We start from the raw sequence: 13672 nt of genomic DNA, 5'->3' as shown, positions 1-13672 counted from the left end.
GAGCAAATAAGCCTCTTATCCAGGCACAAATATCTGAAATAATAGAAAAGGGAATATAGAAAATAACTGTTCATGTAAATTGCTTTTTGCAGAAGTGTTCTCTCTTTGTAAATTTTGCCCCAGGGTGAAAATGTACAAAGGACTAGAAAATATACTTCCAATATAGGAAATAATCCTCCACTGGCAGAGAGATGGACTAGATGACCTTTCATTACACATTTCTGGCTCTAACTTTAAAAAAAATACCCTCTCTGAGCTGGGTTTGTTTGCTGCCTCTAAGATTTCGCTGTTATAAAAAGTTAATTATTTCACGGTATTTAGTTTTCTAAAAATCATACAGATCATAAAGCATGAAATTGCAACTTTACAAGCTGCCCTGAGTAAGGGGAGCATGTAGCTTTATCACCCCAGGAGCAGACTAAATCCCTCTCCGGGCCCCTTTTTCAGCTACGAGCATATTATTCCACTCATGGAATGTTTAAATCATCTGTGTTTAACTGGCTACTCTAATTAGCAAGTGGGCAGGAGGATAGTATTGCGCTGTTCCTTCCCCCATCCCACCCACAGAAGGGAATATCAAGTGAGTACTGTGTCAGGCGAGGAATATCTCCTAACCAAAGACAGAGTCAAAATATAAGCAGGCCAAGCACAGAGCCTTACTTCCCCTTGCTCACTTGTAAAGGCTGCAGTAATCTAACCCCACGTTTTTTCTTGTTTTGCAAGACAAAGTGATACATGGAGTGGGGGAAGGGGATAAAACGAAACATAATGCAGACAGCCAATACTATAAAGGCCAGACATCTACTATACTCCTGCTAGAAAACCTGCTAACCCATCTAGCTGGAGATTCCTCTTACATTTGGTGGAATCTTCCGATGGCGCAGTGTTTTTCAAACTGACTCAAAAGGTGGTCCCAAGGCTATTGTAAGGGGGGGGTCACAGGATTACTAAACAATTGCTGGGGGAAGGGGATGTTGGATGGGATGGAAGGATACAGCAGCTGCCGCTTTTCAGATGCCCAACTTGGAAGGCAGCAATAGCAGCAGCAGCAGTGCAGACATAAGGGTGGCAATACCACGACTATACTCCTAGGAATATGTACAGTAGTTTACTATCACATTTTTGTGGAGAGGGGTCATCCCAGCCTGAAATACTTTCAAAGGGAGGGTACAGCAAAACAGTTTGAGAACCCTAAATAGGGACCTCATAGTAGCTGTACTTTCGCTTCTACCGCCTACGCCTTACAGGAAATGTTTATTACTGGTAAATGAGCAATATGACTAGCTCTGGCTACCAGAATGATCCTATAGGACAAACAAAAGGAAGCCTTTTTTCACCCAGCTGCCCATCTTTGAAGTGTCTGTTCCTGGGTCTGGTCTGGGTCTACTAGCTAATCTTGTGCAAGTGACTTCAGTGCCTCAGCTTCTCCATGTGTAAAATGGGGGTAATTATATTTACTTCTTTTGCAATGTCCTTTGAAATCTATTGATTACAAGCATTATCTAAGGGATAGCTAGCTAATATATAGTGAGTAAATATATTTTAAGACCATTAGTTTGAATTTTCTGAAGGACCTGGTGATTTTTTTTCTCAACTTTTGGGTTCCTGACATGAAGGAGTGCAAAGGGAGCTAATTTTCCAGCACTGTCTGAAAATCAGGCCTCTCTGGAAAATGTGGCATAAGGTCAAATGCTGGGAGTGAGTAAATATGAAGTGCTTATAAAGCAGTTCACTCTATTTAAGCACTGAACAATATACCTCTGAGGCAATCTTGTCATAAAAGAGGGGGCGAATGAGATGTGAGGTTTCTTTTTTTTTTTGTTAAAAGCATGAACTGTAAATAGGGCTTTGTGCAAAATGTCAGCTGCATTTCGGAAAGGAAAATGATATTGACTTGATAACCCAGGATAAATAATACTAAAAATAAGAGCTACTGTATACAGCTGCAGGTGTGTTTGTATAAAGTTGCAGCTCGGGAAAAGGCCCAGAAAAGCAGTGATGAATAGACTAACTGCAAACTGAGTTTATTTCAAATAACGACACTAGGACTCAGTCGATAATAAAGCGTGGTCATCTGCGGTTGGTCGTGTTCCATGCCCAAAGGGAGGTTGTTGCTGGAACTGATTCCCTACCATGTTCCCTGTGTAGTCCTTTCATGTACAAAATGGGTGTGAAGGGCTAGGAAATCAGACTGTTTTCTACCCATTGTGTACAGGTGCAAATGGTTGAACAAAAGTAGAAGCAAGTGGGAAATCAGGCCCCCAGGATTTAAACAGCAGTCACTTGAGGAAGATTGATATTGATTTCAGTTCATCCTTAGTTTGCATCCAGCCAGTCTTTCAGATTGTGATGCTTAGGGGTCTTCTTTCCACAGTGATAAATATCTCTGCCTTTAAAACCTGTCTTAGGACTTAATGACTCTCTTGGTAGCTTGCTCACCATTACATTTTCTGTTTCTATGTATATGTGTCCAGCTCAGTTTACCCCTGATATACAATACATCTAATTGCTTGGTTTTTAATTACCTGATTGGCTGCATTTCTTTGAATACCTCCATCTGAGCACAAGAGACCCAGGTCTCTGTCATTTTAAATTTTGATTATGACAAAGGAGAGGCACACAAACTGTTTGTCTAGCATTCTGAACATGAGTTTACAGAATCCAAAAGGTGACTAGTTACCAAACAATTAGCTGTAATTTCACATTGGTTTCTAGTTTGAATACATGCTGCTAGTTCAAACATATCTGTTAAGTTTCAAGGGAGACAAATATAATTCTAAATGGACACAGGGCATCTGCATTCATTATAATCATTGTGATTACAGCGAGTACTTTGTGAATCAATCATTACAGGACACTTCAGACAAAGTGTTACCAGTATAATGAAGACCATACTCATTTGCAAAAGGTTACAGACCATGCATTCTGAGTAATTAAAAAGAGAGAGAAAGAGAAACTTCTAGTTAACTGAAAAGCTTCATGCCAGCATGGATACATTTTTTGTATTTTTTAATATATATACTAATAAAAATCTCAAATAAAAATTTATCAGAAAGAGGAGGATCTGACTTGGCTTTTGTACTGACCTAAACTGTGTCAGAGTACAAAAAATAAACTTCCTACACAAAAGTCTATTGTGCTGGAAAAGACAGTGAAAACTGTCTATGCTAAAAACTCCGTGTGAATTCCAAGGCCTAGATGTATATCTCATTCATTGGTTGGATGGTTGTTTAGGAAGCAATCAAGGGGATACCGGACTGTTTCTTAACTTTTTTTAATAAATGTCTATTATCTTTTATATTTAGCCACCGCACCTGTCACCATGGCAGAGCTAGCTGCACCTCTGCCTGTTCTCTGCGTGCATCCACCTTAGGCATCCAGCCTCTTGTCCTTGTCTGCCTGGGGCGAAATAATGTGGCATTTGCAAGTGGCACAGCTGCACTGATGCAGTTGTGCTGTATAGAGCTGCTGGTAAAGATGCGCTAAGACAGCAGGAAAGAGCTCTCTCGTTGGCCTAATAACTCCTGCCTCTGCAAGAAGTGGTAGCTGTGTGAGCAGGAGAAGTTCTCCCACCTACATGTCATTGTCCACTCCGGTGTGCGGATCTGTATAACTCACGTTGCTCAGGTGTGTGGATTATTCACATTGCTGAGCAACATGAGTTATATTGATATTATTTGTGGTTTAGCTATCGCTTTAGGTCAATACCAACTTCACAGCTGTGAAAAACGTGTCATGGACCCTGAAATAAGCCCTTCCCCGTGACATCTGATATATCCTTGTTCCTAGGAGCACGCCATCAAAGGGAGCTTCCTACCTCAGACTAGGGATGTTAGATAGCGGGTAATAGAATAATTGAGTAACCACATGAAATCTTATTGGTTACTCAACTATTTTATAGCCCCCAGGGACAGGGTTGGCAGCCAATGCACTCTGGCCCCACTCCCAGGGAGCCCCCTGCCACTCTGCGCTCCTACCTCTGTGTCAGAGGCAGCAGTGTGGGGTGCCGGGCAAGAGCCAGTCCATGAGGGGAGCGAATTTAAAAAACAGCTCCCCTCGTGGACTAGCTACCTGCCATCCCGTGCTGCTGCCTCTGTATCAGAGGCAGCAGTGCAGGGAGGCAGCAGCCCTTGTCCTTGGGGATCCAAACTCCCCACGGGCAGAGGCTTCTGCACAGGGGTGGGAAGGCTGCCACACAGAAGCCTCTGTCCACAGCAGCCTGGGCTGGACACAGACAGAGGCTTGTCTGGCAGCAGCCTCTGTTCACGGGGATGCGGGGGTCCTAACTCCTCACAGACAGAGGCTGCTGCAGCCTCTGTATACAGGGAGCTCAGACAGTTTCACAGTAGCCTCCCCTGTCCTGCCCCCCATGCTGCTGTCTCTGGTAGAGACAGCACTGGGGGAAGGACAGGCAGCACCACAAAAACAGTACTGGGGGGAATTGGCTTTTAAGCCAGCTTTCCCCAGCACCAGCTCCTGCTTCCCCCGCCTCCCTTTGCTGCCTCTGGTACAGAGGTAGCAGGGGGGAATGCGAGTAGTTGGCAAGGTTAACCGATGAGCCTTGGCTTATCGATTAACTGTATACTCAATTACTTGTTTGCATCCCTACCTCCGACTGGGCAGGGAAAAGACAGGAGACAAACTGCTTTTGTCGGTGGGAGGGGAACCAGACCAGACCTCTTGGAACTTAAGGACCCTACCAGTGACCCAAGAGTGTTGTTCCACGTTGAATCAGCCATTTCATAGAACACTAGAATTGGAAGGGACCTTGAGAAATCATCAAGTCCAGTCCCCTGCCCTCACGGCAGGACCAAGCACTGTCTAGATCATCCCTGATAGATGTCTATCCAACCTGCTCTTAAAGATCTACAGTGATGGAGATTCCATAACCTGCCTAAGCAATTTATTCCAGTGTTTAACCACATTGACAGTTTGGAAGTTTTTCCGAATGTCCAACCTCAACCTCTTTTGGTGCAATTTAAGCCCATTGCTTCTTGTCCTATCATCAGAGGCCAAGGAGAACTATTTTTCACCCTCCTCGTAACACCCTTTTAGATACTTGAAAACCACTATCATGTCCCCTCTCAGTCTGCTCTTTTCTAAACTAAACAGGCCCAGTTCTTTCAGTCTTCCCTCATAGCTCATGTTTTCTAGGCCGTTAAACATTTTTGTTGCTCTTCTCCGGACTGTCTCCAATTTCTCCACATCTTTCTTGAAATGTGGTGCCCAGAACTGGACACAGTACTCCAGATGAGGCCTAATGAGCGTGGAGTAGAGCCAGGAGAATGACTTCTTATGTCTTGCTCATAACACTCCTCTTAATGCATCCCATAATCATGTTTTCTTTTTTTGCAGCAGTGTCACATGGTTGACTCATATTTAGATTGTGGTCCACTATGACCCCTAAATTCCTTTCTGCAGTACTCCTTCCTAGACAGGCACACCCCAGTCTGTCTGTGTGAAACTGATTGTTTCTTCCTAAGTGGAGTACTTTGCATTTGTCCTTATTAAACTTCATCCTGTTTACTTCAGACCATTTCTCTAGTTTGTCCAGATCATTGTGAATTATGACCCTATTCTCCAAAGCACTTGCAATCCCTCCCAGCTCTGTATCATCTGCAAACTTAATTATACTTTCTATGCCATCACCTGACCCAACACAGACCCCTGTGGAACCTTACTTGTTATGCCCTTCTAGCATGATTGTAAACCATTAATAACTACTCTCTGAGAATGGTTATCCCTCCAGTTACGCACCCACCTTATAGTAGCCCAGACTAGGTTGTATTTCCCTAGTTTATTGATAAGAAGGTCATGCAAGATTGTATCAAATGCCTTACTAAAGTCTAGGTATACAACATCCACTGCTTCTCCCTTATCCACAAGCCTTGATATCCCATCAAAGAAAGCTATCAGATCGGTTTGACATGATTTGTTCTTTACAAATCCATGCTGGCTGTTACCTGTCACCTTATTTTCTTCCAGATGTTGGCAGATGAATTCCTTAAAGTCTTGCTCCATTATCTTTCCTGTCACAGAAGTTAAACTGACTGGTCTGTAGTTTCCTGGATTGTTCTTATTTCCCTTTTTTATAGATGGGCACTATATCACTCTGTAGGTCCAACTGAATTTTAGGTACCTACTTTTTTTCCCTTGGGAAATATGCAACCAACTACCTCTTTAAAATAAAGTGGTTTTATGTAGGAGTTGGAACAAAGCATGAGAGAAAAAAAGAAGTTTAAAACAATGAACAACTGATAGACACATTTAATCTAATCTTACGCTTCACTACAAGCTAATTAGAAAGAGCTGAAGTTACAGGAACGAAATAGAACGAATTAATATTCTCTTACCCAGCCCAGATTTTCCTGTGTGCATGTGGGTGTTTAAATCTGGCTCTGTTCCTGGCTCTGTTTTTCTTTGGTCAGCAGAAGCATCCGTTAAGGCCTACCCTGAAGCATGCCCTATGATGGCAGCTCCATTGTTTGAACAATTAGACCCATTCAATCTCAATGGGTTTAAATCATGGGCCTATCTCTCGTGGATGAGCATGTTGAAACTGTCAGATCCCCTTGATTAGTCTAACACACCATTATAGACGTCAATTACATTTTGGTTACAGAACAAAATAGGCATTTAATGCAGCCACTTATAGTCCTATATTGTCACAGTTACATGCTTCCCATCAGAAGACAGGACCTGTAAGTAAGAGAAATCCAGATTCTCTGACTAGTAATTTGAAAATGAATTGAGTTTTCAAGAGTTGTCCAGCCTTTGGGCACATTGTGCCTGATTTTCATTAACGGCAGCTCATCACCTCTGAGATTGAAGCCAAAGGTGTTCCAGTTAGACTCCCAAAAACACAAGCAGCCCAAATCAGAGGCCACTTTTGAAAGTGTTGAATTTGGTATCTGTAGGGATGTTAGTTTGGTGCTTAGCCTGAGTGGACTGCATATCAGATATCTCAACTGTTAACTAAAGTATGTTATCAACATCTAATTAGTACTATATTCTATATTTTTAAATGTACATCCATAGACATCCTATAGACAACCACCTAACCTCAGGATGATTGTTTCCAACAACCACAGGACATATCACACTAATACCAACCCTGGAACTTTCCCTTGCAACAAACCCCGTTGCCAACTTTGTCCACATATTTACTCTGCTGACACCGTCATTGGACCTAACTATGTTAGTTACAAGATCAAGAACATATATTCCTGTTCATCCAGAAATATAATTTATGCCATCATGTGCCAACAGTGTCCGTCTGCTATGTATATTGGACATACTTCTCAGACATTTTGCCAAAGAATCAATGCACACAAAACAGACATCAGACAGTTTCACAAAGAAAAAACAGTTTCTTGCCATTTCAACCAGACTGGGCATTGTCTCAATGACCTCACTACATGCGTTCTGCTTCAAAGGGACTTTAACACAAGACTACAAAAGAAAGCCTCAGAACTGTCATTCATGCTTCAATTTGACACTTTACGAATGGACCTTAGCAAAGATGCTAATTATCTTACCCATTACAAAGATAGCTTCCCCAATTATCACCCCTAATATCATTATATCGTAGACACTAACTTCCCCCCCTCACCCACCCTCTGTTCTAAAATCTGATTTGTCAGTTTTATATGTGTTCACTTTTTTTTGATTGTATCCCTCTGGTATATATGGTCATGCCAATTTTCTTCCACAATTTGATCTGAGGAAGTGGGTCTGGCCCATGAAAGCTCATCACCTAATAAACCATCTTGTTAGTCTTTAAAGTGCTGCATAGTCCTGTCTTTTGTTTCATTTATAGTATGTGATGAATGAACTTTAGATTAGGTTCTGCCTTTTCCACCTTTAGAGCATGTCTACAGTAGGAAATTATTTCAAAATAAGTTATATCAAAATAATAACTCCCAAAATAACTATTTTGGAATACCGTGTCTTGAAATGAGTCCAAGGCAGGCTCCCTTAATGTGGATGCACTACCTCGTCTTAGAGCCCAAAGAAGTACTGGGGAGTAATTACTGTGAATGACTCTGGGGAGTAGTTATTTTGAAATAGCAGCAAAGCATTCACACTACTGCTATTTCGAAATAAACGTTATTCCTTGTGGAAAACAGGAGTTATTATTTTGAAATAACCAGTCCATTATTTTGAAATAATGAGCTCGGTAGTGTGGATGCCCTGCTTGTTATTTCGAAAGTCGGGGAGTTATATTGAAATAAAATGGTGTAGAAATTACCTGGTGTAGACCAGAACTCAGATTCCTAAGTGAAGAGATGGCATCCCAAATACATTACCAATGAATATTTGCTTCTGGTACATGCTATCATAAATCTTTGACAGACAAGGAAAGTACATTTATTTCAGTCCAAAACCATTAAAACCAATGCAGATATTTGAAAGTGTTTCCAAATTTATTGCCATAATTAAGTGTTACAAACATTTATGTCATTTTATACTGTGAAATATAAATAGCATTGTAAAGCTGAATAGAAACCAAAGGAGCACCAGAAGCATTTTTCTTACAGTATTTTATTACAACTACCAGAAACCATTTTGCTGTACAATTAGTTTCCTTCTTAAAGCTAGAATGCTAGTCATATTGGCAATCATAGTAAAACTTGAGGATATTTTCAACTGTGTCTTAACATGAAAGTTATCACTCTCTTCTGTTCTTGGGTTTTGTTTTCTGCTTTTAAACTTTTTGGAGGGTCATGACATTACTATCTATGCTAAACTGTTATTCCTGAAAAATATATATTTTTTAAATCTGTGGGATTCTGAGTCTCTCATTACTTTCAACATTGTAAATCAGGAGCAACTCCATGAATGTCACAGCAGGTAGCAGTATTAGTCTGTAACTTTAAAAATGAGTAGTCCTGTGGCACCTTAGAGACCAACAAAAATATATATTGTATCATGAGCTTTCGTAGGCAAAACCCACTTCAAGATCATCTCATCTGAAGAAGTGGGTTTTGCCCTTTGCTAGTCTCTAAGGTGCCACAGGACCATTCGTTGTTTTCCACAGATGCCCGTGGGCTTTCCTTGGTGTAAGTGAAATCAGAATGAGACTCTGTAGTTCCCAAGCCTAAGTGTTAAGTTTCAAAGCAATAGTACCATTGATTTTCTTTTGACTTTAATTAATTTCAGGTGCTCAACCTGTTCCTTGCCTTGCTTCTGAGCTCTTTTAGTGCTGACAACCTTTCAGCACCGGATGAAGATGGAGAGATGAACAATCTGCAGCTCGCTTTTGCTCGGATCAACAGGGGACTTCAATATGTGAAAAACACAACATGGGATTTCTGTTGTAATTTACTTAGGCATCCGAAGACGACAGCTGAAAAGAAGGCAATGATTAAACTTGCTGCCCAGAACACAGATGTCCTTCACAATTGTGTGAACAGCCATACCATTGCAATTGCAGAGAGTGGTAAAGATGTGGAGAATCATAAAGAGAACAATGCTGAAGCCGGGACTGACAAAAATGGGCAGAAACACCGATTGATGAGTGACAATGATGATTTTCTGACCAACCCTGACTTGTCCATCTGTGTTCCCATTGCTATGGGGGAGTCTGATATTGAAGATCAAGAAGATGAGGAGGAGCAGAGCACATTCACAGAAACAGAACAGGTAGGGAGCCAAAATGTTTATTACCGGTAGTTCATGGAGAGGACATCCATTTCCACATACAACTCTAGATTTGTATGCAAACATTTCAGGCCATATCCTGCCTTGGATATGTACCTGCCACTCTCATTAAACTTCAGAAGAAGTTGCGTGTGCATATCCAAGGGCAAAATTCAGCCCTTAACAAGGGAACATCTACTATCATTGTATCCTTTCTCTGTGTCTAAAGGAATTATGTCCACAAGAGTAACTAAAGTCCCCTCCCACATCCAGCTCAGTTCTTTACTTTGAGTCACAGGAGTGCTAGAGAGGTCCCTTTGGTTCTCTGGCAATTTAAAATGATGGTGGTTTCCATATATGATGAGGGGGAAATGGATTGATTTGGGTCACATAGCAGAACTTCAGCACCAAGTAGTTCAGTGGCTGATTTAGGAAGTACATTTTCTAGACAGGAAAACAAAGAGTTAGTAACATGCCTTCATTGATATTGTAGACTTATTTGTTCTACAGAGCTCTCAATAGAGCCGGTTGGAAAATTCTGAATGTTTTGAAATTTTAATGAAAAATGGAGAGAAATCATTCACAACAAATCTTATTTCCTCTCACTTTTTGAACAGCTTCTGCCTCTTAGGTTCATGGATCATAGTTAATTACGTTGCAGACAAAGCCTTTAGCTCTGACCCAGCACCCATTGAGCTAAATGGAAATTCCATGGATTTCAGTGAGCCCTTTGGATCAAGCTGAAGGGGTTTTTTGGGTCTCAGAATGTAAGGAAGCATGTTCAAACACTGTGTTCTGGGCCTCCTTGGAGAGGCATAATATGAAAAAAGCATAACTAAATGACACAGTAGAGAGTCACAAATAGATAAATTTTAACCTCTTATGTTTCACTTTGGAAAACTTTTTCAGTGTTATTGCACTCTGTCGCCAGCAAATATTGCCATATTGATTAATGAGCTGACAACAGAGAAGATGGAGAACTAGAAATCTAAGTGTTATCAAGCTATGTCATCCAAATAGACACTGGGATAAGGGAATATGCAGTCAGAAAATATTTGTAAATACCTGAAAGCAGGGGTGGGGAACGTAAGGGCCAAGGGCCAGATGCAGCCCCCAGCTTGCCTGGATCCAGCCCTGAGACTCAAGGACCTCCAACATTGGGGACACCACGCTGGCACTCCAGCCCCCTCACTGCCCAACTGCAGGGCTGGAGCACACAAAATCTACTAGGCTGGGTCCCTCTAGGTTCTGGTGTACAAGGGGAATGTGAGGCATGTCTTTCTGCTTCTAAGTCAGTGAGGGTTTGGTGATTTTTTCACTTCTCATTTGTGTTCAGCCCCCGATTGTTTTTTTTTTCCATGGGTCAGCAGCCCCTGACCCAAAAAAGGTTCCTCACCCTTGCCTTAAAGGGTTATTTTTCTTTCCCTTAATTTAAAGGGACATGCATATTAAAATAATCCATTTCAGTGGAGGTGGCATGGAAAGTAAATTAAATCTAAACTTGAATGTGACTATCTTGATCACATCACAGGTACTGAATAGGAAGAGGGAAATGGGATGACTTAAGAGTTTAGTATTCAAGCCTCATTCACTAGATTGATAGTTACTAGGCATTATAACTATGCTAACTTCATTTTTGTGGGAAACATATAAGAAGCTGGGAAATAAGCTTCCTTATTCATGTTGCACTTTTAAAACTTAGATCATGTTATACTTCCGGATTCTGCACTACTCCTTATCCCAAGAAATGCCTATGTTGCCATGATAATCACAGTGAATTGTGCAAAGGGAAACCAAGAGAAATGCAAATGCAATTTATATAAATGCATTGAAAGACCCATGATTATGGCTAAATATCTCTTCTAGTTGAGGGCATTACATACAAAAGAAACAAGAGCTCCTTGGGAAAGATTGTTATGCATTCAAATCTATTCTAACTTTCCCCTAATTGTAATATATATAAAAACAATTTTGGAACCAGTGAGAATGATTGTATGCTTGTGTGTCTAAAGAAGGATGCTTGGATGAGAAAATGTCTCCTGCTTCACTGAAAGATGTTGGTTGAAATGGGATTTAGTGGTCACAGTTTGGCAGTTACTTAGAATCTTGCTTTATTTGCTTCTGTTAAGTAGAATATATTGTTGTTGCCTGGGAGAGGAGGTAAAGGAAGTGTATAAATCAACATGTATTAATGAGTATTCCTGTCTGACATCCATGACAAGGAAGCTCACAGTTCTGCCCACTCATTGCTTCTCGTGGGGCTTCCAACAGTGAAGTAGAGCATCTGACGCAGAGTCACTGGAAATGTGCATTAGAGGGGAAAAAAAGCAATTTTGATGCATCTCATAGAATGTTGAGTGCAAGAAGAGATTTTTCCCTGTATACGGGAGACATTTAAAACTTCTTCTCTGTGCAGCCGGTTGCCACTGTGATTAGCCTATTATATTGTCGAGTGCCTAGAATTTTGATGTACTTCTCTTAGACTTCATTTGCTTCTGTGCTTCTCAAGTGCATTGTTAAAAGAATTAACACAGTTGGTCAAATTCTGTAGTCCTTTTTCAGGCAAAACACCTATTAAAGACATTAGATCATATTCTGCTCAACATACATTGGTGATAATCCAGTTAGCTGGCATAATTGAGGGGCTGATGTCAGTTTGCCTAAATTGGGACTGCAAGATTGGATGCAACATTGCTAGAAAATATGTATTCTTGGTGCAGTAGAAGCCTTCTGACTTCAAGAGCCTTTACATCAAAGGAGAGTACCAGAAAACTCCACAGGAAAGAATAAAAAGCCATTTTCAAGAAAGCCTCAGTAGTTAAGTAAAACTGCACCCATGTTGGTAAGTGTAGCAGCCTGAGCATTCAAATATTAAGAAACCCTTTTACAAATGTATTTTCTATTCAATGAATTAGGAAAAGTTTTAATTTCAACTGGCATTTCTATTATCTCAGCCAATGCTGGCAGCAGCCATCTTGCTGAAAGGTACCAATTTGTGACACTGTCAGTATGGGAGCCTGTAATAACCTGGTACACCTGTGAACACCTTAATCTCCCTTTTTATAACTGAGATACACTGACAGTAAAGAAATATGGAAGAGACGTGTTTGCAGCCTACGCATATAGCTTAGAAAGAAAAAAAATCCATAATGGAATAGAAAATGACAGGTAGGACTTAGGTCCAGAAAATATGATTGGGTAGGTGATGCCTCCACCCCATCCAAACTTAGTGGATCTGTCTTTCTTTCATGTATTTATTAGGTGCCAGTCCTTGTAGCATTCCCAATGAGTACTTTAAGATACAGAGACTAAAAAAAATTCATCATTAATTTAAGCATATCACAGGAGCAAGAATCACCATAGTAAGTCATCTGTGTATTTTCTGTATGTTCAATTGTCAGTTGTCTGAAAACAAACTAATGATAAAGATTTTTCCAGTACCTTTGAGATAGAAAGTCCAAATATTGATTGTTCTCTGAGGAATGAAAAAGCCTTTCTGTATAGTTAAACTATTTTAACGTACATCTTGTGATGCAGCACAATGGTGCCACAGTAAGTGTGTGGTCACAACCTTTTCAGATTGTCTTTTCAAGCACTATTTTTGCCTCCTTGAAGGCTTGAATCATGGAAATCATGTTCTAAACCCATGTAAAGTCCTTTCAGAACTCTAAGCATGACCACCCTCGTAGCTGTGACATCAAATTCACAGCTCTGAAAGAATGGGAGGAGATCAAGGAGACATTTCATCCTTCCACCATCTTAATCTGCAAAAATGAATTCATCTCACTAACAAGGCCCTATAGGAAATTATCTTAAAGTTACCATATTACAAGGTTTTAGAAATCAAAATGGGCCTGATCCAAGCCCCTTTTGCATCACTCCACATGCTACCAGGGGTGGTTCTTTAGCTTTGACCCTACTGCTTCCTCCAGAGGAGAGTGTAGCTTGCTCAAAACAGAGCATCTGGCTCAGAGTCTCTACAATACTCTTAGACTGACTCTTACTCTACAGTACTCTTATCTTGGCTGTT

At 40.7% G+C, this 13672-nt stretch overlaps 1 protein-coding gene across 1 annotated transcript in view; it reads left to right on the top strand.

The window, feature by feature from the left end:
* Positions 1-13672, top strand: part of LOC102452890 (sodium channel protein type 5 subunit alpha-like) — a 340594-nt gene that overhangs the window by 215288 nt on the left and 111634 nt on the right. Inside the window, exon 17 of the mRNA XM_075922835.1 lies at positions 9163-9645. Within this exon, the coding sequence (XP_075778950.1) occupies positions 9163-9645 (483 nt within the window). The remainder of the gene's footprint in view (positions 1-9162; positions 9646-13672) is intronic.

This window comes from Pelodiscus sinensis, chromosome 2, assembly GCF_049634645.1.
Source record: "Pelodiscus sinensis isolate JC-2024 chromosome 2, ASM4963464v1, whole genome shotgun sequence".
Taxonomy (NCBI): domain Eukaryota; kingdom Metazoa; phylum Chordata; order Testudines; family Trionychidae; genus Pelodiscus; species Pelodiscus sinensis.
The sequence above is the reverse complement of the archived record's forward strand: the minus strand, read 5'-3'. Positions and strand labels throughout refer to the sequence as shown.